The sequence below is a fragment of the Chiloscyllium plagiosum genome, chromosome 19 (genome assembly GCF_004010195.1).
Source record: "Chiloscyllium plagiosum isolate BGI_BamShark_2017 chromosome 19, ASM401019v2, whole genome shotgun sequence".
Taxonomy (NCBI): domain Eukaryota; kingdom Metazoa; phylum Chordata; class Chondrichthyes; order Orectolobiformes; family Hemiscylliidae; genus Chiloscyllium; species Chiloscyllium plagiosum.
The window spans coordinates 53,202,087-53,229,465 of NC_057728.1; the positions used below are offsets into that span (position 1 = coordinate 53,202,087).

General features: G+C 43.9%; 1 protein-coding gene and 1 long non-coding RNA gene across 2 annotated transcripts; both read left to right on the plus strand.

Annotated features, from left to right (window-relative positions):
* The first annotated feature begins 2,316 nt into the window (after positions 1 to 2,316).
* LOC122559817 lies at positions 2,317 to 5,146 on the plus strand. The gene is made up of 2 exons (XR_006314559.1): positions 2,317 to 3,486; positions 4,895 to 5,146. It is a non-coding gene; the product is annotated as an uncharacterized LOC122559817 (long non-coding RNA).
* Positions 5,147 to 5,362: 216 nt separating this feature from the next.
* LOC122559818 (podocan-like protein 1) lies at positions 5,363 to 25,418 on the plus strand. The gene is made up of 4 exons (XM_043709903.1): positions 5,363 to 5,919; positions 7,296 to 7,367; positions 13,730 to 14,600; positions 24,059 to 25,418. The coding sequence occupies exons 1-4, from the start codon at positions 5,904 to 5,906 to the stop codon at positions 25,143 to 25,145; spliced, it is 2,046 nt and encodes a 681-aa protein (XP_043565838.1). The 5' UTR covers positions 5,363 to 5,903; the 3' UTR covers positions 25,146 to 25,418.
* The last annotated feature ends 1,961 nt before the right edge of the window (positions 25,419 to 27,379 follow it).

Consider the following 27,379-nt stretch of genomic DNA (forward strand, 5'->3'; position numbering starts at 1 on the left):
AGCCTGTACTCCCTGACATGAAAGAGCATGCATATCAGCAGTGATATGCGTTTGAAAGTGAATCGATTTAGCTCAATTGGCTGAATTGTTAGCTTATAGAGTAGTGTGGGTTCAATTCCCATCACCAGTTTGAGGTTATTATGAAGGACTCTCCTTTTCAATGTCTTCCCTTGCCTGAGAGCTGGTGGCCCTCAGGTTAAATCACTACCAGTTGTTTCTCTCTCATAAGACAGCAGCCCCTGTGGTCTGGCAAGACTATGGCAACGCAGCAACATCTGTTAGAAATATGATCGTAAATCTTTACAATTAATTAAATTATTTTAATGAAACAGTGTATCGGGTCACAAAAATAAACAAAGTACTCAATATTTATTTTAAAATTTAAGAATTGGCTTAACATTGTGCGTATGCATGAATGCATGAACAGTCAGCAATAAGCAGCAGTATGGAGTGTTGTGCTCGAAAAGCACAGCCTGTCAGGCAGCATCCGAGGAGCAGGAGAGTTGACGTTTCGAGCATAAGCTGTTCATCAAGAATGTGGGGGTTGGGGCAAGGGGGCTGAGAGGTAGATGGGAGGGAGGTGGGGTGGGAGTGAGGTAGCTAGGAATGCGATAGGTGGATGAAGGTGGGGGGTGATGGTGATAGGTCAGAGTGCAGGGTGGAGTGGATAGGTGGAAAGGAATATAGGCAGGTAGGACAGTTCAAGAGGGAGGTGTCCATCTTCCTTCCCACCTCTTGCTATCCATCCCCCAATAATCCTTTCCTCCTCTATCAGGTCCCCTCTCAGCCATTGCTGCTCAGAAGTAAACAACACCAAGTCTATCCAATCTTTCCTCACACCTCAGACTCCCAGCCCAGGCAGCCTCCTGTTAAATAAAAACTGAAATTGCTAGAGAAACTCAACAGGTCTGGCAGCATCTGTGGGGAAAGAAAGCAGAGTGAACATTTTGGGTTCAGTGACTCTTCTTCAAAACTAATCCTGGACAGCATCCTGGTAACACATCAGCGTCTTGGTAAATCTGCTCCACACTCTCTCTCTCATGCAATTACATCCCTCCTATAAAGTGGTGACCAGAACTGCACACAGTACTCCAGTTGTGGCCTAACCAATAATTTACAAGGTTAACGTTTACATTTTTAAAACCAGTGTAAAAGATCACAGAACCCAAGCTGCACTGAACCCAAATTGCCACTTAAAATTTTACCGATTTGTTTGCATTAGTTGGGCCAATGTTGGGGGAATTGCTCTGAAAGTTTTACAGGGACTCTCAGGACCTGATCTCTGTTATAAGTTTTTAATAATGTAAATTCTCAGGCAATGTAACCCACATAATCATGGAATCTTACAGAAAAAGGAAGAGGCTATTTGAAAGACTTATCCCATTTGTCTTAGAATCCCTACAGTATGGAAGAAGGCCATTCGGCCAACTGAATATACACTGATCCTCTGAAGTTGGGTGCAGGTTCATTCTCATTACCCTGCATTTCCCTTGACCAATCCACCTAACCTGCACATCTTTGGGTTGTGGGAGAAAATCAGATCACCTGCTGGAAACCCACACAGGCGTTGGGAGAATGTGAAATCTCCACATAGAGAGTGACCTGAGGCTGGAATCAAACCAGAGTCCCTGGCGCAGTGAGGTAGCAGTGCCATTGAGCCATCTTGTTGCCCACAGTAGTTAAGCTCTTTTTAAATTTCAAAATATATGTTATTTGGAAAAAGTTTTTATATTTATATAATCACAAATGCAGTTCAGTTCTGTACAGTAACATAACAAGGAAACAAACAAATACTGGAGTTTGACTCTATCCAAACAAACGAAAGAATTCTCTTACATGTACAAGACTATATTTACATACATTTGTGGTATCAAGAGGGTCTAATAAATGTACAGAGCCCCATTTAGCTTCAGCAGAAAGACCTTAGACAATGGTCTTTCCCCACTGTGCCTTGGCGGCAGCTGTCCTCAGCTTCAGTGCGCCGCTCAGCACATTTTCCTGGATTTTGGAATGTGCCAATCTGCAACACTCGGTCAGGGTCAACCCTTTGCGCTGGAAGATCAACAAGGTTTGGGCAGACCGAAGAGCATCTTTGACTGAGTTGATGTTCCTCCAGGTGCAGTCGATGTTTGCCACGGTGTATATTCCAGAGAAGAGGCAGTGGAGCACTGAGCCCTGCATCACGGAGCTGCTCAGGACAAACTTCGACAAGAACCCTCACATCTTTCTTCAGACTCCCTTTGCAAAAGCATGTTTTGGAAGGTGATGTGTGGCAGTATCAATCCCACTCCCTGCAACCGGTGTGTAAAAGTAAGGGAGTGAATTTTCTCACTGACACAGCATAGTAATAGGGTGATTTAAACAGCAAGAGAGTCAATTTGGTCACACCTTCATTTGAGCCTGTCCTGGGATATGGAGGGACATTTGGAAATTGATGGGTTCAGGTACAACACTGAGTATATATTGATATTGCACTGGGTGAACATGAATTCCCTCTGAGTTTATGACTGCAGTCAACATTGATCTGATGCTATCAGACTGAGGTTTTGTTTGCAGCAGAACCACAAAATGTTGTCGAGAAGAAAGAGGCTATTTGGCCCAATTTGTGCCAACTTGAAGAAAAAGCTATGGGGAGTAGGTTGCTTATAGGCCATGCTATTGGAGTAATAATTCGAAAGACCATGTTAATGGTCTTGGGAACAAATGCAGAGTATGCTTGGAGAAACTCAGCAGGTTTGGCAGCATCTTTGGATACTGTAACACAATTAACATTCTGAATCTGGTATCTCTCTCATTCTGAACTCTCAGAAATGCTTTTGGGATATGTGTTGGGACAATTTAAATTCAATTAATGCATTCTAAATAAAAAGCTGCCCTTGTCATTTGACAATGACCATTTGTGAGGAAATCTGCCATTTTTACTTGGTTTGGCTTTAACATGAGACTCTAGACACACTACAACTGTGTGCTTTACCCTTAACCCTTCTACACCATCTCCAAAATGGTCCAGCCTTTAAGGGCAGTGAGGGATAGGAAACAAAATTGTGGCTGTGTCAGTGATGACAACATCCTATGAAAGAATTTTAAAAAATAATTAGTCTTGCTTACCTCTTGCTCTTTTTGCATTGTTGTAGAAATCCTTTCCTTACCTAATAATTATTCAACTGCCTTCTGTAAGTTGAATCTGCTCCCAGCAGGTGAGCACATTTTGTAAGACAGATTGTTTCTACTGGTTGGGGAATTTAATACATGGACGCATAGTCTCGGGCTAAGGAGCAGGTCATTTAGGACTGAGATGAGGGGAAATTACTTCACTCAAAGGGTTTGAAACCTTTTCTAAACTGGGGGTTGGGGATGCTCCATCATTGAATATATTTAATACTGGATAGGCAGAATTTTTGTCTCTCAGAGAATCAAGGAATATGAAGGCAGCTGAGAAAGTGGAGTTGAAGCCCAGGATCATGACCATATCGATTAATGGACCAGGTTTGATGGACCAAGTGGTCTTTCCTGCTCCTGTTTATTGTCTGTGAAGAGCTTTCAGATGTCGTGAAAGGTGCTACACAAATACAAGATTTTTTTCGCCATTGTGCTGGACACACAAAGGAAATATTGAATGTGAAGGGTACAACATGGACTTCAGTTTAGGATCCATTGAGGAGGCCCAGCCTGAACCTTACTGACTTCATCTAGAACTCTGTAGGAACTTGCTCCATGCTCATAACTGAACAGTTGAATTTTGAGTATTGGGAAAAGGATTGCAACATATATCAAAGACCTGAATGTAGTCCATGTCTGGGAATTCTAGTTCCTAAAACTACAATGGAGTAATTAGCTCCTCCATTGGCTTAGTTGCCCAGAGGCAGCAAGAAAGGCATTGGTCTCATTGTTAACTCTTGCCTCTTTGGCAAGAAATAAGGCCCGAAGGAGGGAATTGGGAAGGGGTGGGGTGGGGGGAAGCGATCCACTTTCTTTTACCACCCATCTTGGTCTGATTGGAATCTTATATTGCAAGGGCAAGAGCGTCTGTCCCTCCCAATGCAGCGGGAGCCCTTTATAAATATCCATGTCAGTCCAAGGGGTGAGTCAGGTCCAGTCTGTGATTCTAAGACAAGCCTTGAGGTGAACGATGGGATGGTTGCTGGTGTGTGGTTTCAGGCCTAATCTGTTGAGAGCAGGAACCAGGCCCTAGACACCCACTCAAAGTTGTACTCACTTCTTTTCCTCTTTCCTTGAGGGGCCAGGATGAGGATTAACATTTCGTGAGATTTGACTTTGGGATCTTTCTAATTTATTCTGATGATCTGTAATGCTGTACTTCGTATTTCTTTGTTTTACTAATTTATTTTTCCCTTGAAGAATTTGTACTGAAGAATTTGTACCTAGGTACCTTGTACCTAAGATGGCACCATAAGTGGTGACGTGTAAACATTTTGCTGTACATGTGACAACAAAGTTAATGCAAATTCTAATTGTTCAAGTAATGCTCTTTAAGAAAATCTGCTATTTGCACTTACATGTCTGTCCTCTATGTCACTCCAGGTCCAAAAGTGAAATGTGATTTATTCTGAAATGCCCTCTCTAGTCACTCAGATGGGCAATAAATGCAGGCCTACCCAATGACACTCATCATGGATAAATATACACATTACACAGAGTGGGTTTAGAAAGGAGGGAGTAATGGGATTGATGAGACTGTGCTATAGTGAACAATATGTACTCCAGGCTGAATGGCCTCTTACGGTATCATTTGGACTCTGTGACAATGATTGCTCATCCTGGTCTCCAAAGCACTGCATATGTTGTTCCTGCTGTGAGTTTAAATCAAGCAAAACTATTTTCCTCCTCAAGAAGATTTTAGAGTCTAGGCTGACCGCTATTTCATACTATCCAGGCCCGTTGACTGTGTCAGCATGCAGACTGACTGGGAAGCCACCGTGGGACCTCAATTGCAATAAACTGCTACATAGCAACACAGAGACCTTGTAACCTTTCCTCCTCCTGTGCTCCAGCAAGCATTGTAGAGGTCAACTGAAAAATGAAAGCAAATAAATCACGTGACACTTTGAAGAGCATTTGGAAAACAGTTTGAAATTCCCGAACGTATTTTTCTTTGCAGACTTGCCTGTTGGCACCTCAATGCAAATTCTCCCTGCTCACCGGCCCGACATTGTGAGATCTACTCCCACAGCTTGCTTTTTCAGCTACACTTTGTTTCTGGGAGAAGTTCTATTTAACACAAAGAAGGAGCAAGCTTTGAAATTTAATGAAAGCAAAATACAGCCAATGCAGGGGATCTGAAATGCAAACAGAAAGTGCTGGAGAAACTCAGCAGGGCTGGCTGTACCTGTGGAGACAGAAACAGAATTGACACTTTGAGTCCAGTATGACTCTTCGAGATTTTACAATTTTTTTTTATTACTTAGCCTGCCTCAGTCCATTCCTTTGAACTTGTCTGCACTTGTCCACCTACAATGAATGTGAAGTTGTATCTGTAAAAATGTTGTTAGGAAATCTACCCTCTAAAAAACAACATAAATAAGCAAAGACAGGACAAGAAAGCTTGATATAGAGAGTCCCACCTCGAGAAAATGTCACAATGGCACCAAATTGTTATTAACCTCTCAACTTGCAGAACGCAACTGTGTTGGGGAATATTAGTTCTTGTTCACTCTTTCACCTCTTGTGACCTTTCTCAGCAAAGAAACACTCCCCCTTTTCAGTATTTGTGTGTGAAAATCAGAGAGTGGAGTCACATGAAAGTCTTTGATGGGTTTGTTGTTTGATGTTGCCTTATAAACCAGTGCAGCTCCAACCCATCTCCAAATCATCTCCATCGCCCATCGGCAGAAGCTTGAGAAATTTTGATGAAGCTAAGCACGTAAAACATCCCCAAAAACAAAATGAAGAATAATAAAGGTAAGGCCAAGGGAAGTGTAATGGGCTGTAGTTTACAATTACTGTTCTGTACTAGTATGGAAAGGAATGTGTTACTGAATTGTAAAATCATACTTAAAGCACAGATCAAGCTTGACTCTGCACAGTCCATTGATTGATGAATAAATGACATCGGAGCTGACAGCAGGAAAGGTGAGACAGGCCAGACTCAATTTATTTCTAGGGAAGAGAAGGGGTGTCCTAATTGAGGTCTTAAATATTTCTAAGGAAAGGGGTCATGTAGTAAAGCTCTTTCCATTTGTGGAAGAGCCCATAATTAGGGGTCCAAGATGCACAATAGTCATAAATAAGTTAAAAAGGCAATTGGATGGGTATCTGAATAGGAAGAGTTTGGAGGAATATGAGCCGGGTGCTGGCAAGTGGGACTGGATTAGGTTGGGATATCTGGCTGGCATGGATGAGTTGGATCAAAGGGTCTGTTTCTGTGCTGTACATCTCCATGACTCCATGACTCTAAGTTCATCAAGGAATTGAAGAAGTACTTCTTCACCAAGGGAATAGTTAGAATGTGAATGTAAGGGGAGAAGGAAAGCTAGATAAATACATGAGAGAACATTGCTGGATTTCCTGATAGATTGAGATAAAATAGGATAGGTGAGTGTTTGTGTGAACCAGTTGGGTCAATGGGCTGTTTCAAGGTTAGACATTCTAAGAGTGGAATCTCTACTCCTTTTTGATTCAGCAGGAGAGATTAACATGGAGAAATCTACTGCAGGGCTCTGAATGCCTGTCAGATCTTTGGGAAATCAGACACTCTCCAATCCTGTCAGGGCTTTCGACTGGGATCAGGACAGTGATTGAGAAGGCCTTTTCTGTCAAGTGCTTTTGACCAGTCTAGAGGCTGGTGGATTGGCTACTTCGCTGATGGTGCAGCAAACACTTGACCACCATCATGTCCCAAGATTGAAGACTGAGCCAAGAAACAATTGAGGGGGAGTGAGGAAGATCTCTCAGGGCTCAAAGGCCAGCCAGCCCACATTGGTGGATCAGTCGTGCGGGCTGGCTCCTGCCACATCCGACTCTGAACTGAGCTATTTGAATCTCAGTTAGGAACTGACCCTTCAATAGTCAGGTGTTGACCAGTCAAGGGCCTCAATTGGTTGCAGAGTGAACTGGTCTGCCCGAGCAATCTTGAAGTCCAATGTTGGTGGTGTGGGAAAATATTCCAGTTCATCATCATCCCACTTCATTAAAATTCCCTTTCCTTGTCCAGACCTATTGCTTTTCAGTCCAGAGGAGTTTGGTGTTTGTAAGAGAAGTGAAATTGCTGTCTAACATTCTGTAAGTATTTCTAACTCTACATATGTTTCATTGTTCTTCCTGATGTGTTGGCCAAGGAATGGGTTTCTCCTGGATGTTGATGTGGGCTGCTCTCCTGCTCCAAGGTTCAGCTGTTGATTCACAAAACAGTGAGTAGCATCAAGAACAGCATGGTGAAGGGTGGATACAAACTTACTCTCTGTGTTAAACATCAATCTGTCAATGCTCTGGATTTACACATCTCCTATGGGGGTGAGCATACCTCCTTTAAACTTTGCCCCTCTCACCTTAAATCTATGCCCTCCCTGAGAGAAAGACCATCCACCCTATCCATGCCTCTCACAATTTTATATACGTCTGTCAGGTTGCCCTTCAGCCTCTGACACTCCAGAGAAAACTCCAAGTTTGTCCAACCTCTCCTCATAAAAACTAATGCATTCCAATCCAGGCAACAAACCTCTCATGCATTCTATCCAGAGTTTCCACTTTCTTCCAATTGTGTGGTGACCAGAACTGTGGTCACCAAACAATATTCCAAGTGTGGCCTGATCAAAGTCTTCTGCAGTTGCAGTATGACTTGCCAAATTTTATACTCAACGCCCCAACTGATGAAGGGAAGCATGCCATCATCTTCTTTACCACCTTATTCACTTGTGATGCCACTTTCAGGGAGCTACGGACTTGCACCCCAAGATCCCTCTGTATGTCAAAGCTCCCAAAGGTCCATCCATTTATTGTATACCTTCCTCTTGTATTTGACCTCGCGAAATGTATCAACTCATGTTTTCCCATTGTCTTGGTAACCAACAGTCGATTGTCCTAAGACAAGAAATCAGTTCACGTATCTCCTTTTGGTGAAGGAAATCTTCCATTCTTACCTGGTCTGACCTGCATGGGGCTCCAGCAATGTGGTTGATTCTTAATTGCCCTCTGAGTTCAAGGGTCATTAGGGATGGGCAGCAAATGCTGACCTGGCCAGTGCCATCCACATCTCAAGATCAAAAAACCAACACCCACTTCCATCTAGACGGTCAAGGGCAGCTGATACTTGGCAAGTTCCCCTCAGAGCCACTCACCATCCTGACTTCGAAACATATCACTGTTCCTTCATTGTTGCTGGATCAAAATCCTAAAACTCCCTCCCGAAGGCACTGCAGTGGTTAAAGAAGGCAGCTCACCATGACCTACTCAAGGGCAACTAGGGATCAACAATAAATGTTGGCCCAGCCAGTGATGCCCACATCCCATGAATGAATAAAAAAAAGTAATGACAGTTGCTTAAATATAACAGCTCCAGCAAAATGAGAACGATGTTGCTTCTCTGTAATTTTCAGTCAAATGATTCTCTTTCCTCAATGTGTAATTAGCTTTCCAGAGAGAGTGTAGTTGTCCACCAGCCACACTTATTTTCAGCTCCAAATTATGGAGTCTTTCAGAAGCCTGCAATCACATTTGAGTCTTAGAATTTTTACAGCACTGCCAAAGGCACTTTGGCCCATCATGTCCTTGCTAGCCATCAAGCATCCCTGTATTCTAATTCCAAACTGCCTCTGTCATTGGGAGTTCTTCCACTATTTCTATTTTGAACCTGCCCCTATCTCATACAGTGGTGTTCCCGATGCCTTTGGCACACCCTTCCTGTTTCAAGCCCGTAATGTGATGCTTGTGACTGAGTCACTAAGTAGTGCGTTGGAAATTGAGGAAACCATTGCAAGTTAATTTATGCGGTAAAAACAATGACTGCAGATGCTGGAAACCAGATTCTAGATTAGTGGTGCTGGAAAAGCACAGCAGTTCAGGCAGCATCCAAGGAGCAGTAAAATCGATGTTTCGGGCAAAAGCCCTACCTGATTTATGCGTATGGTCATGTGTCCTTTACCCTCATGGCTCCATCTTCTACCCTGCAAATACTCAGCTTACAATAGCTATGCCTCCTCATACATCTAAGTTAGACCAAGTCCTATTGTCCCCACCCACATTGTGCCTTCTATTCAGCATGGATCGGGGAGACAGGACGCCTACTTGCGGATCATGCCAGAGAACATCTCTGGGACACCTGCACCAACCAACCCCACCGCTCTGTGGCTGAACACTTCAACTCGCCCCCCCCCTCCCACTCCATCAAGGACATGCAGGTCCTGGGCCTCCTCCATCGTCAAACCGTAACCACCCATCACCTGGAAGAAGAATGCCTCATATTTCGCCTTGGGACTCTGCAACCACACAGGATTATTGTGGATTTCAACAGTTCCCTCATTTCCCCTCTCCCCCACATTATCCCAGTCTGAAGCCTCAAACACGGCACCCCCTCCTGACCTATCCATCACCTTTCCCATCTATCCGTTCCACCCTCCTCTCTGACATATCATCTTCTCCCTCACCTTCATCTACCTATTGCTTTCTCAGTTACCATTCCCTTCCCCAACCTCACCCCCCACCTCCCATTTATCTTTCAGGCCCCCGACCCATAAACTTCATTCCTGATGAAGGACTTATGCCGGAACATCGATTCTCCTGCTCCTTGGATGCTGCCTGACCAGCTATGCTTTTCCATCACCACACTCACAACTCTGATCTTCAGCATCTGCAGTCCTCACTTTCTCCTGCAAGTCCATATAGATCACGTCCCCCGCTCTGCCCTCATCAATCCTCTTTGCTACTTCTTTAAAAAACTCAATCAAGTTTGTGAGACATGATTTCCCACGCACAAAGCCATACTGACTATGCCTAATCAGTCCTTGCCTTTCCAAATACATGTACATCCTGTCCCTCAGGATTCCCTCCAACAACGTGCCCACCACCAACGTCAGGCTCACCGGTCTATATTTCCCTGGCTTTTCCTTACCTCTTTTCTTAAATAGTGGCAACACGTTAACTAACCTCCAGTCTTCCGGCACCTCACCTGTGACTATCAATGATACAAATATCTCAGCAAGGGGCCCAGCAATCACTTCCCTAGCTTCCCACAGAGGCCCTGGGGATTTATCCACATTTACGTGTTTCCAGACATCCAGCACTTGCTCCTCTATAATATGGACATTTTTAAAGATGTCACCACCTATTTCCCTACATTCTATGTCTTCCATGTCCTTCTCCACAGTAAACACTGATGTAAAATACTTGTTTAGTATCTCCCCTAACTCCTGCGGCTCCACACAAAAGCCGCCTTGCTGAAATTTTGAGGGGCCCTATTCTCTCCCTAGTTACCCTTTTGTCCTTAATGTATTTATAAAATCCCTTTGGATTCTCCTGAACCCTATTTGCCAAAGCTATCGCATGTCCCCTTGATGCCCTCCTGACTTCCCTCTTAAGTATACTCCTACTTCCTTTATACTCTAAGGATTCACTCAATCTATCCTGTCTATACTTGACATATGCTTCCTTCCTTTTCTTAACCAAACTCTCGATTTCTCTTGTCATCCAGCATTCCCTACATTTACCAGCCTTTCCTTTCATCCTGAGCTGAAAATGTGTTGCTGGAAAAGCGCAGGTCAACCAGCATCCAAGGAGCAGGAGAATCGACGTTTCGGGCATGAGCCCTTCTTCAGGAATGAGGAAAGTGTGGCAAGCAGGTTAAGATAAAAGGTAGGGAGGAGGGACTTGGGGGAGGGGCGTTGGAAATGCGATAGGTGGAAGGAGGTTAAGGTGAGGGTGTTAGGCCGGAGTGGGGTTGGGGGCGGAGAGGTCAAGAAGAAGATTGCAGGTTAGGAAGGTGGTGCTGAGTTCTAGGGTTGGGATTGAGACAAGGTGGGGGGAGGGGAAGGTCCAAATTCTGTTGGTCTGAACGTAGTCCGGAGTCCGTGTGGGGTCAGTCGGTTCCGTAGGACCTTCCCCTCCCCTCACCTTGTCTCAGTCCCAACCCTCGAACTCAGCACCACCTTCCTAACCTGCAATCTTCTTCCTGACCTCTCCGCCCCCACCCCCACTCCGGCCTATCACCCTCACCTTAACCTCCTTCCACCTATTGCATTTCCAACGCCCCTCCCCCAAGTCCCTCCTCCCTACCTTTAATTTTAGCTTGCTTGGCACACTTTCCTCATTCCTGAATAAGGGCTCATGCCCGAAACATCGATTCTCCTGTTCCTTGGATGCTGCCTGACCTGCTGCGCTTTTCCAGCAACACATTTTCAGCTCTGATCTCCAGCATCTGCAGTCCTCACTTTCTCCACATACTGAATCAGAAAATTTTCTTGTACACACTTTTAAAATTCCTGTCCATCTAAAGCCTTAACACTATGGCTGTCCCGGACTGTATTTTGAAAGTTAAAATCCCCTACCAAAACAACCCAAATTATGCTTACAGATAACTGACATCTCCTCATAAATTTGTTTCTCAATTTCATGCTGACTATTAGGAGGTCTATAATACAATCCCAATAAGGTGATCATCCCTTTCTTATTTCTCAGTTCCACCCAAATAACTTCCCTGGATGTATTTCCGGGAATACCCTCCCGCAGTACAACTGTAACGCTATCAAAAAGGCCACTCCCTCTCCTCTCTTGCCCCCCTTTTCTATCCTTCCTATAGCATTTGAAGCCTGGAATATTAGCTGCCAGTCCTGCCCATCCCTGAGCCATGTCTCTTTAATTGCTATGATATCTCAGTCCCATGTTCCAAGCCATGTCCTGAGTTCATCAGCCTTCCCTGTTCGGCCTCTTGCATTGAAGTAAATGCAGTTTAATCTATTAGTCCAACCTCGTTTTCTGCTTTGTTCTTGCCTGCCCCAACTCGCTCCCAACTGTACCAGTCTCAGGTTGATCTGTTTCCTCACTATTCTCCTGAGTCCAACCCCCTCATCTTACTAGATCCTCCTGAGCAGCTCTAGCAAATTTCCCTGCCAGTATATTAGTCCCCTTCCAATTCATGTGCAATCTGTCCTTGTACAGGTCACTTCTACCATGGAAGAGATTCCAATAATCCAAAAATGTAAACCCTTCTCCCTGAACTAGCCCCTCAGCCATGCATTCATCTGCTCTATCCTTCTAATTTCTAACTTCACCAGCTCATTGTACCAGAGTAATCCAGATATTACTACCCTAGAGGACCTCCTTTTTAAATTCCTGCCTAACTCTCTATATTCTCCCTTCAGAATCTCATCGTTTTCCCTTCCTAATGCTGTTGGTTCCAATGTGTACAATGTTCTCCCTTTCCATATCTACCATCCATCACACCCCCTAGTTTTTGTAAATTCCTCATTGCCTCTGTTGGCTCCAACTGATCTATGTATACTGATAGAATTCGCAACCAAAGACACTTCCTGCAGACATAATCAGCAGTAACATGGAAACTCTCCCTTAACCCCCACATCTGACAGGAAGAGCTCATCACTCTACTAAAGGCCATCTTTGCTCCTTCACAATCTAAAGACCCGGAAAATAGCACAGTCCTTTTGCTCTAAAGAAAACAGTGCTCCAGGCTAACTTAGTAGTTATGGGTTATATTTTTAAAATTTAATCAAGAGACAGGTATCAAGAAAACATATAAGCAAGAAAGAGCCCACTCTACTCACTACCATAGACTTACAGCAAGGTTACATGTTAAAAAGTATGAACTTCTCAGTTCTTGGGCTGTGAGCTCTCCCACACAGGTTCCTCCAAGGTCAGCTGTGAATTTTGCTGTTTGTTAATTTTTCCTTGACACTCTCCGATGTCCAGAGACAGATGCACTCAAACAGCAAAGGCAGTAACTGTGCAGATTCACTGCTGTGTCAGTTAGCAGTGTGAGTACCTTTCTCTCTCTCCCATACAGACCATGTGCTCACTGCCTTTGTCTGTCTTTCTCCCTTTTAAAGGTGCCATTGTTTTGACCTTTATCCCCCAAAGTTCCAAAACAATGCAACAGCATATAAAAAAGTAATTGCTGCTCCTGGAATTCGAGGAAATCACCTCCAACATCTAAAATACTACAAAAAAGGAGCAGCTCTTACAGCCACAATTTTTTCCCGTACTCCATCATGGCTTACCCAGAATCCTTGTTTTTATTCCAGATGAATGAATTAATTAAATTGTAATTCCTTTGCTGATCTTCTGAACTCCTGAGCATTAATCCAGATTCCTAGCCCAGTCACATTACCACTAATGCTACCATCCTATGACCTTCCTCTGTGCATGGATGGTTTTCCCATGAATCTTTACAGCATTCCCTTGATCTCTTCTGCTCTGGGTGGAACCACTTCCTAATTTGACTGCCTTTAGTTCCAGAGCCCCCCTCCCAGTTTCTAGCACTTGAAGAATTTGCAAGTGTCTGAGTGGTGTTCCGATGCAATACTCTTTCACAGACAGCAGTTGAGGCCAAAACATTGAATGTTTTCAGGAAGGAGTTAGACACAGTTCTTAGGGCTGAAGAGAAAATGGGAAGAAGGAGCTAAGATGGATGACTGCCCGTGAATTTTGAACAGCGAAGCAGTCTCATAAGGCTGAATGGCCTACATCGGCTCCTTATTCCTATGTTTCTATTTCTATTGCTCACAGGTTGTAAATTTTGAGGTTGTGATTCCTTTTCTCCCAATAGCTACGGAAAGCAGACAGATCGAAGTGCAGATAGCGCGCACCATTCTAATGTCAGCACAGACTCAGGAATACGTGGACAGGCTTCAAGGTACCAAAGGCACCAACCTCCAGACACCAGGAAAACCAACACTTGCTGCCACTCTCAGGGTTAATGGGTATCTGGCTGACCGATTAAGTAATGAGACCACAGCTTCAACTGGCAATAGCCTTTCCCCTGAAGCTCCAATGTTAAAAAGTCTCACTCCAATGTCCAATTGGTCAGGCCCCGGTAATGCCACAATATCAACCTTCTTGCTCCATAATATAAGTGTCACCTTACGGCCATTGCCAGCGAAAGACATTGCCAACCAGGCCCCAAGCAAAACAGAAGCCAATCTGATTCAAAAGCTTGCTGTCCACAATAGTTTAGTGCCAATCAGGCAGCTAACCGTGAACCACACCGTTAGCCTGGCCCTTAACTCTTCCCAATACTCGGCAGCCGATATCAGAATGCCACAGATGAAGATTTCAACACCCCAGGCAGTAAGGAAGAAAGAAAGTTCCTCCTTCAAACGCGGGCTGTCGAGGAACCAGACTATCCCCGCACATCAAAGGTTGGTGAGAGGGAGGAACGCCACAGGGGTCAGGGAGAAACTTCCCAAACTAAAGAAAGTCATCAAACCAACAAAGCAATCCAGGAAACCTCAAAAGCAACGGTCATCCAAACAGAGCACCAAGAAGCTCAAAGCTCGTGTAAAACTAGATCGGCTGACAAAGCACCTGAAGGTTAAAAAAGGGAAAAGCAGCAAGACTGGAAAGAGCAAAGTGAAGCAGACACCCTTCCCCTATTTTGAAGACTATTACTGTCCCCCTCAGTGTTCTTGCTACGGAAGGTATTGATTTTTTTTTAATATGTTCTGTTATTGATAAAGATCCAAACATTTAACCCATACTACGGGTACACAATCCTTTATCTGAAATTCCGAAATCCGAAAAGCTCTGAAATCTTTTCGTGGAGTGTGGAGCGTCATTTTGGCGTGTGATCAGGTGACCCAAATCCACACCCACTCGAACCACGTCACTCAGATATGACATGGTGGCATGGCCCAGCACTGGCAGGTTTCAATTCTGTCTCAGCGTTCATACTATTCACACGTGCATCTGCTGTTAGGTAATTTTTAAAAAATTTCACTGTGAAAATGTCATTTATTCTGAAATCCAAAAAAATTCTGAATTCCAAAAAACAACTGGCCCCAAGGATTTCGGAGAAAGGATTGTGTACCTGTATTTATCTTACGCTGTTTAGAGCCATGAAAGGTGAAGGGAGTAGGAGGCTTTGTGGAAAAAGCTTACTTTATATACAGTGAACTGTTGTGATCTGAAATGGGCAATCAATTGATAACAAGAATGATGTCTTAGTGGTTAGCACTGCAGTCTCACAGCGCCAGGGACCCGGGTTCGATTCCAGCCTCGGGCAGACTGTCTGTGTGGAGTTTGCACAATTTCCGTGTCTGCGTGGGTTTCCTCCGGGTGCTCCGGTTTCCTCCCACGGTCCAAAGATGTGCAGGTCAGGTGGATTGACCGTACTAAATTACCCATAGCGTTAGGTGCATTAGTCAGAGGGAAATGGGTTACTCTTCGGAGGCTCGGTGTTGACCTGAAGGGCCTGTTCCCACACTGTAGGGAATCTAATCTAAAAAAAAAACTTTCAGGCAGTTGGATAAATACTTAAATCTGCAGGGCAATGGTAACAGAGCAGGGAAAAATGGGACAAATTGGATAGCTCTTTCAAATAAGCTAGCACTGCTATTAAAGGCTGGATGGCCTATTTTGTGCTGTGTGATTTGATGGATGTCTACTGCTTCAATGGATCTACTAATTTGAATGGAGTAAAGACACAGTAAGGAAAGTTTACTGGAATGGGTTAAGCACTTTTCAAACTTATATTGGCAATTTAGATGCTCTCGAAATGAAAATGTTGGTGGACAATGCATCCCACTGCAGTTGGCAATCCCACCACCATTCAACATCCACAGCTGCCATCCAAACTGATTGTTCTGTGAACCCAGCGGTGCCCCCTGGAAGTTATGGCCACCACTGTAACTGCGCGCACTTTGACAAGTCCAAGTGGTGGGATCATGCCTTACAATGGGAACTGCAATGGTCGGGCCCAGGGTGAGGCGTATTGTTTGGGTTGGCAAGGCTGGATGGCTATGGGCATTTGGGGTGGAGGGCGGGGGGAGGGAGGGGTTGATGGTGGGGCAGACGGTCAGGGAGAAAGGCTCTAAAAGATGTCTTCACTCCTTCCCAACCGGAGATCTGAGCAGCACCTGTTCCTTCCAAGCACACCATCTAGAAAGTCAAGGTCACACTTATATGGAACATCGCTTCCTGCAAATCCCCCCTCGATATCACTCACCATCCTGACTTAGAAATATATCGCTGTCCCTTCACTGTGGCTGGGTCAAAATCCTGGAACTCCCTCCCTGACAACATTGAGAACATTGTCCTTACACTACATGCAGTGCTTCAAGAAGGTGCTCTCTACCATTTTATCCAGGGAAACTAGGGACAGGCAATTAATGCCAGCTCAGCCAGCAATGCCCACATCCCATGAATGAATTGAGTTGAGGTCACACCACCTCTGTGTCCCCAGACCATGATCCCTTCCTGCCAGCTGTGGGCCTGTACTTTGCCATTAATTGGCCATTCAGGCATTGAATTGGGCATGAGAAAGCCACTTCAGGAATTTCACAGGCCACTCTGCCCATCTCTACCTCCAACACCTACCATCCCCTACCCCAGGAGTGAGGGACCATCAGATTCTGCTGGTTATTTCTCAGAATTAAACCTGACAAGTGTTAATTCATGGAGAAAGTGAAAAGATCACTCCATATTGGCTCGCTCCCCATTTAAAGTATGCCAAGTTCATAAAACTAAGTTAAAATACTTTGTCCGATTTTTATTGATTGCCAATTGATCTTCTATATTCGATTTTTGAGAAGATTTGTCACTCGGTTTGATGATAAGTATCTACCTTCCCTTGATAAAAAGAACAGGAAATGACATCACCCACCTTATGAAACCTTAACCTATAAATAGAGAGGTGGGACATACCACCAGCGCTCCACCAGAGACTCTCACTGATGATGGTACCTAGTACGGTGATGAAACATCTGAAAACAAATCTTCCAGCTCAGCGAGCTAATTTACACACTTATCTTCTGTCATATGTTGACAAATCTGTTCACTCTCTTGTATGCTTTACATAGAATCCCTACAGTGTGGAAGCAGGCCATTTGGCCCACATTGCCCTTCCAAACAGTAACCTACCAGACACACACCCCTACCCTATCCCTGTACCTCTGCATTTTCTGCTAACCCACCTAAAATACACGGCATAGTTTCTTTCTCTGCCTCTCTTTCCCCACTTCTATCTCCCTTTGTCCCTGCTTCTTTCTTTGATAATTTTCCTTTCCCTTCACCTATCCCGCTACTCTGCCATTACCACTCCCCATCACCTCGACATCCAATTACCCACTCAGTCCATCATTAAACTTCTTTCCAACACTCTCCCGCCTTCCCCAACACAGCCCATCCAGGAGCTTCACTTCCACTTAGTCCTCACTTGACTATCGCCTTCTGTTGTCCCCATTCCAAATTACTCATCCCCACCTCTGGAAGAATGAGAAGAAAAAGGTCCATAAAATGCTCACCCTCAGTTCAGTTCGTTCCTCCTTTTGTTCTTAATCCTTTTTTCCAAAATCCCTCAAGCAGTCATTGTCCTGGTCATTTCGTTGTGCACCTCCTATTTTTCCTCCGACATCAATGGACGCACTAAATGTCCAGAAACCTTTGAGTGCAGACATTTTACTAATCAATCTGTTTAGAGAGGTTATTCCACAGGCCTGGAGTAGGTGGGAATTGAAACCAGGCCCACCTGATCCAGAGGTAGGGACACTGCCACTACACCACACAAACCCCACAGCCAGACTGCAGGATGCCCGCCATTTTGGATGAGGTAAATGATGATGTCTCTGCATTCCCAGTTCTGTATTTTTAAAATTTCAGCACTTCCAGGAGAGGTTTTGTTTTGTGAAAATCACATTCAGACTCCCACAAGCTCTCAAAAGGATTTGCAAGTTAGCCGGATGGAATTAGACAGTTGTGTTTAATTAGCACAAAGCAACACTAATGAACTGTTGGTCAACAATTAGTGCAGTTTGGTGATAGATGAGACAGAATTATGATCACTTCTAGGCATTCTGGTTTTGAATTCAACATCGTTATGAAATTTACATCACGCTATGCACTCTAACTGGCAGGAATAATTACCTGTGGGTAGAACTGACGATTACAAATGACTTCCTCACACCATCACTCTGTCCTACTTTGAGAATCAACCCAATTGGGCCCACCCTTCCCCGTCCTACAGACATCCTCTCTTCCACTGGTGACCTCCCTTGCCTCTCTTATTCCTCTCTTCCTACACCATCACTATCACCCTCCTCACTTCACATTCCCCTCCCATTGTTGATAACCTCCTCTTTCCATCTGTTTGTCTCACCTCACCACTCCCCATCTCAAAGCCTTCCCTCTCTTCATCCACTATCTCTGCCTGTTACCCATTACCCCAACCATTGATCAGCGACACCCCCCCCCCACATCAGCCCAATACCTCTCTCCCCTCATTGCTGGCCATCTTCACCCTGCCGCCCCACATTTTTCCACTCTTATTAACCCCAAATTCCCGTCCAGCCACTGGGAATAAAATATAACAAAGCTGAGTGAACATGATGCACAGAAAGTCTCAGCGGTGAGGGTGGATGAACTGAAGACAATCAAAGATTCTGATAAACACCAGAAGGCAATAAATTTTCAGGGTGCAGGGGTTGGGCAGGGAGAGGGGATCTAACTGGATTTGCTTCCCAGGATGGGGAGTCAGAATGGGATTGACTGACCAAACGGCACCCGATTGAGCAGACAGTGACTTTAATGACTTCATGACCACAATAACCTGGCCTCCTGTCCTGCACTGCTAGGAAATAACCATTCAACAACGCTGGACTGCTTTGTCGTGTGAGTCAGATGCAAGCCTCAGTCTTGCTGGTTTCCTGTAACATGTCCTACCGGCGATTGGCTGTCTTCACCCTAGCATCTTGGCAGTTCTCGGTGAATCTTGTGACCTGGCACATCTCTGGTTTTCTCTCGCTGGGAGCCGTGTGGTCTGTTCCTTTCACACATACTGAAACTGCCAGCTGCATTGAAAACACTGACAGCCTCCATGACTCTCCTCAACTCACAAGAGTGTCTCTGTCATCGACACAATGGGCCCCTGTTCCTCGAGGGAAGCCAGTGCTGTTTGATTAATCGTCAGGACGATTGACAGCCTTGGAACTTTGACTGTTAACACAAGTGCTCCTGGTACGTCAGGCACACATTAACCATTTCATTGTTACGGCGCTAAAAAGAACCTATTTTAATTTCAGAACCTCATGCGTCACGTGACAGTTTGTTGCTAAAGGTGGTATCTGCATTGAAAGAATTCTTAAAGCACCTGTAAATAATATCAGGATGACAGGGCAATGGAGAGAAACTTATCCCCCCTAATAGGGGCATTGAGAGCTGGAAGAATATGTTTTAAAAGTAACTGCTAAAAGAAGCAAGATTGGCAAAAAACCTTTTGCACAGATTGGTTAAGATCTGGAATGCATTGTTTGCAAGTCTGCTGGAGGAAGATTGAATTGAAACATTCAAAAAGGAATTACAGAGGAACCTCAATTATCTGGCAAATTTCGGATTACCCGGCAAGATCGCAAGGTCCCGATACTTGGCATTCGATTATCTAAACATTCGATTATCCAAACATTCAATTATCCAAACATTCAATTATCCGAACAAAATACTCCCCGCTCATGTGGTTCAGATAAACAAGGTTCCTCTGCAGACCCGTATTTGAAAGATATGATGTGCAGGGCAAGAATTAGAATTCTGCTTATTGTCAGGTATTTTCAGGTACAGAAGTATGGGAATAAAGTAAGAAGTTTACAATGCCACCACACACGGTGCCATCATAGGCACAAAGTACCTACGTACAAAATCTAAGGTAGAAAACAGATTTTAAAAAAGTTACACTAACTTGTGGTGATTCATAGTATGAGTTAAAAAATAAGAAATAAAGTTAAAAGGATAAACATTACAGTCGGATAAACAGATTACAGAGAAGTATTATATTGCAGTAGATCAGTGCAGGGGCTTTCCACATGTGGTCTGACCAGGCTCACTGAGGAGAAGGCAGGCGAATGGGACTCGGGGAAATTTGCCCACTTGGCGAAAAGTACAAGCTGAATGGCCGCCTTCTGTTTGTAATTCTGTGAAGTTATAGAGTCATAGAGTCAGTGTCACAGAATATACAGCACGACAACAGACACTTTGGTCCAGCTCATCCTGTTGAAAAAGATATCCTAACCTAATCTAGTCCCAATTGCCAGCACATGGCCATTTAAACTTTTCCAGATGTCTTTTAAATGTAATTGTACCAGTCTCCACCACTTCCTCTGGCAGGTCAATCCATAAATGCTCTGCATGAAAACTTTACCTCTTAGGTCCCTTTTAAATTTTTCCCCTCTCACCCTAAACCTATGCCCTTTAGTTATGGATTCCCCCACCCCAGGGAAAAGGCTTTGTCTATTTATCGTATCCATGCCCCTCATGATTTTATAAAGCGCTATAATGTCACCCCCTCAGTCTCCGATGTTCCAGGGAAAACAGCCCCAGCCAATTCAACCTCTCCCTATAGCTCAAACCTTCCAACTCTGGCAACATCCTTGTAAATCTTTTCTGAACCCTTTCAAATTTCACAACATCTTTCCGATAGGAAGGAGACCAGAATTGCATGCAATATTCCAAAAGTAGCCTAACCAATGTCCTGTACAGCAGCAACATGACCTCCCAACTCCTGTACTCAATACTCTGACCAATAAAGGAAAGCATACCAAACGCCTCCTTTACCATTCCATCTACCTGCAACTCTACTTTCAAGGAACTATGAACATGCACTGGAAGGTCTCTTTGTTCAGCAACACTCCCTAGGACCTTATCATCATTAAGTGTATAAGTCCTGCCCTGATGTGCCTTTCCAAAATGCAGCACCTCACATCTATCTAAATTAAACTCCATCTGCCACTCCTCAGCCCATTGGCCCATATGATCAAGATCCAGTTGTACTCTGAGGTAACCTTCTTCACTGTCCACTACACCATCAATTTTGGTATCATGTGCAAACTTACTAACTACACCTCTCATGCTCGCATCCAAATCATTTATGTAAATGACAAACAGTAGAGGACCCAGCATCGATCCTTGTGGCACTCCACTGGTCACAGGCCTCCAGTCTGAAAAGCAACCCTCCACCACCACCCTGTGTCTTCTACCTTTGAGCCAGTTTCCAAATGGCGAGTTCTCCCTGTATTCCATGAGATCTAACCTTGCTAATCAGTCTCTCATGGGGAATCATGTCGAACGCCTTACTGAAGTCATATAGATCACATCTACCACTCTACCCACATCAATCCTCTTTGTTACTGCTTCAAAAGATTCAATCAAGTTTGTGAGACATGATTTCCCACACACAAAGCCATGTTGACTATCCCTAATCAGAGCTGAAAATGTGGTGCTGGAAAAGCGCAGCAGGTCAGGCAGCATCCAAGGAGCAGGAGAATCGACATTTCGGGCATGAGCCTTTTTTCAGGATTCGTGAAGAAGGGCTCATGCCCGAAATGTCGATTCTCCTGCTCCTTGGACGCTGCCTGACCTGCTGCGCTTTTCCAGCAACACATTTTCAGCTCTGATCTCCAGCATCTGCAGTTCTCACTTTCTCCGATCCCTAATCAGTCCTTGCCTTTCCAAATACATGTACATCCTGTCTCTCAGGATTCCCTCCAACAACTTGCTCACCACCAATTTCAGGTTCACTGGTCTTTAGATCCCTGGCTTGTCCTTACCACCTTTCTTAAAATAGTGGCACCACGTTTGCCAACCTCCAGTTTTCCAGCACCTCACCTGCGACTATCAATGATGTAAATATCTCAACAAGATGCCCAGCAATCACTTCCCTAACTTCCCACAAAGTTCTAGGGTACACCTGATCAGGTCTGGGAATTTATCAGTTTTACTGTGTTTTAAGACATCTAGAACCTCCTCCTCTGTAATATGGACATTTTTCAAGATGTCACCATTTATTTCCCCACGTTCTATATCTTCCATGTCCTTCTCCACAGTAGATACGAATGCAAAATACTCATTTAGTATCTCCTCATTTTCTGTGGTTCCACACATGGGTTGCTTTGCTGATCTTTGAGGGGCCATATTCTCTCCCTAGCTATCCTTTCATCCTTAATGTATTTGTAAAATCCCTTTGGATTCTCTTTAACGTTATTTGCCAAAACGATCTCATGTCCCCTTTTTGTCCGCCTGATTTCCCTCTTAAGTATACTCTCACTGCCTTTCTACTCTAAGAATTCACTTGATCTCTGCTGACATATGCTTCCTTCTTTTTCTTAACCAAAGACTCAATTTCTCTCGGTCATCCAGCATACCCTGCATCTACCAGCCTCTAAGTTCCAAGACACTTCACTGAAATAACTCCACAGAGGCTGGTACCCCGTCACCAAGTCACCCTTTACTTACACGTGGAAAGTCCTTGATGCTGGTCCTGCTCCCTCAGAGCCAGCTCTCAGATGAACAGAATCTCTGACATTCTGCTTTTTTTTTCTCTTCTTTTTCCTGACACTCCTGTTTATATTTTTTATTTTTTTTCCCACACTACTGCTTAACGGTGATAGTGCTTATTTTTCCCTGGCACCGATGTGTGTGTGCAAGTGAAAGACACAAGGTGTACGAATCTTTATTTAGTTTCCACCACCAGGAAGAAAGGAAACACCTGAGTGGCCAGTGACAAGCAGTGCCCTTCACATCAAAGGGCAATGCTGCGTGATCAAACAATAAAAGGGAGGGCAGGGATTAAATCAAAAACATTCTGCTTTTTATCTGTCAGCCAGGGCTCCCTGATTGGATCAGATTAACCATTCCAATCAGGGAATTCATATTCTAGGTGGTTCACCTGGCTAACCTCATGACAATCACTACATTCACTGCAGAATTATGCATAAGTGAAAAATGCAGAATCTCTTGTGGGTTAGAGTCAAAACACATTGGAATTGTGTCAAACCATGCACTAGACGATACTTTATTGCAATACACAGAAATTACAGCGTTGACGTAAGGCAGTCAGACCTGACCATCCCTATCTGCCTAACTGGAGTCTCTGCCACTTCCCTCATTTAATCTAGTAACGTAATAAATAATGAGCTTCTGCTTCCTTCTCCTTCGCCATGCTAACTTCTTTATTGTTCACTTTAGCTGCTCCCTCTTCTCATGAACTGCACTTTCTCATCACTCTGAGTAAAGAAATTTCTTCTGAAGTCATCATTGGATGTTTTGTATTGATGGCCTCTGGCTATGCTCTTTCACACAACTGGAAACCTTCTCCCTGCCTATGTCAAAGTCTTTCACAAGTGTAAAGACCTCTATTAGCTTGTACCAAAGCAGAGTCAAATCAGACTCTGAATTTTAACTCTGTCTCTCTCTCCACTAATGCTGCTGGGTTTGCTGAGTTTCTCCCGCACCTTTCATTTTGATTTCAGATCTCCAGCATCCACAATAGTTTGTTCTTATTTGGTGGTGCAGGGAATATGGAATTACTGGTTGTACATTATATTCAGCTTTACAACAAACGTTTTGCAGTTAAAGGATTATTGTTCAAAAAGAAGACACATCAAGGACCTTCGAATCCTCAAATCCTCAATCCTCTTCAAACTTTAGCTCATTTGTCATTCTGTAGCTCATATCCTCAAATTTCAAATTCCCATCATTTTAAATCCTTCCATGGCCTCACACTGTGGATGCAAGTTTGCTCGCTGAGCTGGAAGGTTTGTTTTCAGAGGTTTCGTCACCATACCAGGTAACATCATTGGTGAGCCTTCAGTGAAGCACTGGTGGTGTGACCCACTTTCTATTTATGTGTTTGGGTTTCCTGAGCTACAACTCTTTTCAAAACTCACCCTCACACCTCTCTTTCCCTGTAACCTGAAGCAGCACAGTAATCTGTATGAGCATTCCAATTTGGATTCTTGTGCATTGTTCATTCCTCTCCCAACAGACAAGGCCCCTTCTTCCAAAATTATCAATAGCTTGGAAAAGCTGCTGTCATTTTATGTTGTTAAAGATCACTGGCCATGTACCACTAAATAGTTACCTTTCTCATCAGTTCTAAATGCTTGTTTGCTTTCAGGATTGTCCAGTGTTCCGATAAAGGGCTAAACAAAATCCCATATGGAATTCCCTTCAACACCAGGAACCTACTTCTAATGAACAACAAGATCGACTTAATTCCGTTGGGTTTGTTGGATGAGTATATGTTGCTGGAATTTCTGGTTCTGAACAATAATAAGCTGACAGATATTGGGGTCGAGGGTGCTTTGGAAGGCATACAGAAGCTGACTCGATTATACATGGATCAGAACAATCTCTCCACGGTGCCTAAAGATCTACCCATGTCCCTGGAAGAGTTAACGCTGAACTCAAATAATATCAGCGTCATGCCATCGAATGTCTGGGCAAACTGCAAGAATCTCCGAATCATTAGCTTCAATGACAACAGGATAAGGAACGAGTCCATTCCCCCAGGCACCTTCAAACCACTGCAGAATTTGCACACCATCAAAATGAATCACAACCTGTTGACTGCCATTCCCACCAATTTGAGTACAAGCCTACGACAGTTGTACTTGGAAGGAAATCAGATTCGAAAAATACCAGACAGTGTGTTTACCAATTCCTCTGCACTGATCTATCTCGATCTCCATGACAACCGACTCAACAATAAAGGCATCACGGAAAAGGCCTTCCAATACATGACCCAGCTTGAATATTTGGATCTCAGTAAAAATTCTCTCACTGCTATCCCCAAGCTACTCCCTCGTTCCTTGAAGAAACTGATTCTCCATGCCAATGGCATCACCGCCATCAGGAGGGATGCCTTTACAAACATGGTGAACCTGGAGGAAATCTATTTAGCACACAACCAAATTTCATTGGTGGCAGCTGGCACTTTTTGGGACTTGCCGGGGCTCCGGTGTTTGGACTTGAGTCACAACCGGCTACACCAGGTACCTCGCCAACTGCCTTTAACATTGCAGAACCTCTACCTTCACAGCAATAGGATCGTTGCTATTCCTGGAGACTCTGTCTGTGGTCACCATTGGGAAAGGAGTCACCTCATATTGGTCCGCCTTGAGAAGAACAACTTGGACCAGAGGCAACTGGATGCCCGGGCATTGAGATGTCTTCGGGGCTATCAGGTGATTCATCTTGACTGAGCTTCAGAGAGGAAACTCGACTCCTTTCCAATTCAGGTGACAGATTTTACAAAAGCTTGTAGCTCAAAGCTAGCTGTGAATTTATTGGGTATGGTTTGTTTTTACACTCAGAGCAAAAGAGATCAATTTTGATCCATTCTGTTTTGGATGCAATGAAGAACATTTGTAAAACAAGATTAAGACTTTGGCCACATGACTTTGTATTCTGATATTATTGGAACCTGTAAGAGGGAATCCAATACTTTTGATGTGCTTCCCTTTTTATTTTATGGATGTAGAGTGATATGTATGAATAAAAAAACTCCTTTCCATGTTTGAGCTGTTGTGACTCAGTGTCTTTGAGATTTAATCAAAGTACTTGAATATCAACACACAATCAATACATAAGCTTACATCATGTAATTGATCCATTAGCAGCAGATCAATAGCTGCACATCAGAATAATATATTGTGGGTAGCACACTGGCACAACACTGCTGCTTTACAGTGCCAGGGACCTGAGTTCGATTATAGCCTTGGTTGATTGTCTGTGTGGAGTTTGCACATTCTCACCGTGTCTGCGTGAGTTTCTGCCAGATGCTCCAGTTTCCTTCTGCAGTCTAAAGATGTGCAGGGTAGTTGGATTGGACATGGGAAATACAGAGATGTGGTGGGTCTGGATGGGATGCTCTTTGGAGGATTGGTGCATACTTAATGGGCCGAATGACCTCTATCTGCACTGTAGGGATTCTATGAGGTGAATGTTTTTTACTGTAGGATTTCCTTCATGGGTCTTATTCTCACACCTTGCTCAGCCTGTGCAATTGAGGGTCCTTACCACACAAAATGTTAACTGGTGTTATGGACCTGGCCAGGCCCCTCAAAACTTGTCAAGAAGTACCCCAGACCCTCACCCTGTTATTGTTTTAAGCAGGTGTAATGTGGATATTCCAGGAGAGATGCTGCTAGTCAAACCACTTAGTTTTATACAAAACAGAATTTATCGGGATGATCACCTCACTGGGATTGTATTATAGACTCCCTAATAGTCAGAAGGAAATTGAGAAACAAATTTGCAAGGAGATCTCAGTTATACCGAGTTTTGAGAAGATCCCCATCTACCACCCCCTGAGAAAAGGAACAGGAAGTGACTTCACCACAGGAAATGACATCACCACAGGAAATTACATCACCAACCCAAAGAAACCCAGACATGTAAAAAGAAAGCAGGAATTTTCACCAGTGCTTTGCCTGAGGCCCATTGAAGATGTGGGTCTGTACGCCGAGCTGGGAATATGTGTTGCAGACGTTTTGTCCCCTGTCTAGGTGACATCCTCAGTGCTTGGGAGCCTCCTGTGAAGCCCATTGAAGATGTTATCTAGTATGGTGATGAAACATCTGGAAATGAACCTTCAAGCTCAGCGAGCAAACCTACATCCAAAATCTCAGTTATCTGAAAGAATAATAGGGTGATTATGGGGATCTTAACTTTCCAAACATAGACTGGGACTGCTTAGTGTTAAGGGTTTAGATGGAGAGGAATGTTTTAAGCATGTACAAGAAAATTTTCTGATTCAGTATGTGGATATACCTATTGAGAAGGTGCAAAACTTGACCTACTCTTGGGAAATAAGGCAGGGCAGGTGACTGAGGGGAGCACCTTGGGGCCAGCGACCATAATTCTATTATTTTTAAAAGAATAATGGAAAAAGATAGACCAGATCTAAAAGGCCAATTTTGATGATATTAGGTAAGAATTTTCAAAAGCTGATTGGGAGCAGATGTTTGCAGGTAAAGGGACGACTGGAAAATGGGAAGCCTTCAGAAAATAAGATAACGAGTGTCCAGACACAGTATATTCCTGTTAGGGTGAAAGCAAAGGCTGGGGAATGCTGGATAACTAGAGAAATTGAGAGTTTGATTAAGAAAAACAAGGAAGCATAAGTAAGGTATAGACAGTATAGATCGAGTGAATCCTTACAAGAGTTTCAAGGCAGTAGGAGTATACTTAAGAGGGAAATGAGAAGGGCAAAAAGGGGACATGAGATAGCTTTGGCAAATAGAGTTAACAAGAATCCAAAGGGTTTTTATAAATACATTAAGGACAAAGGGGTAACTAGAGAGAGAATAGGGCCCCTCAAAGATCAGCAAGGTGGCCTTTGTGTGGAGCCGCAGAAAATGGGGGAAGATACTAAATGAGTATTTTGCATCAGTATTTACTGCGGAGAAGGACATGGATTATATAGAATGTAGGG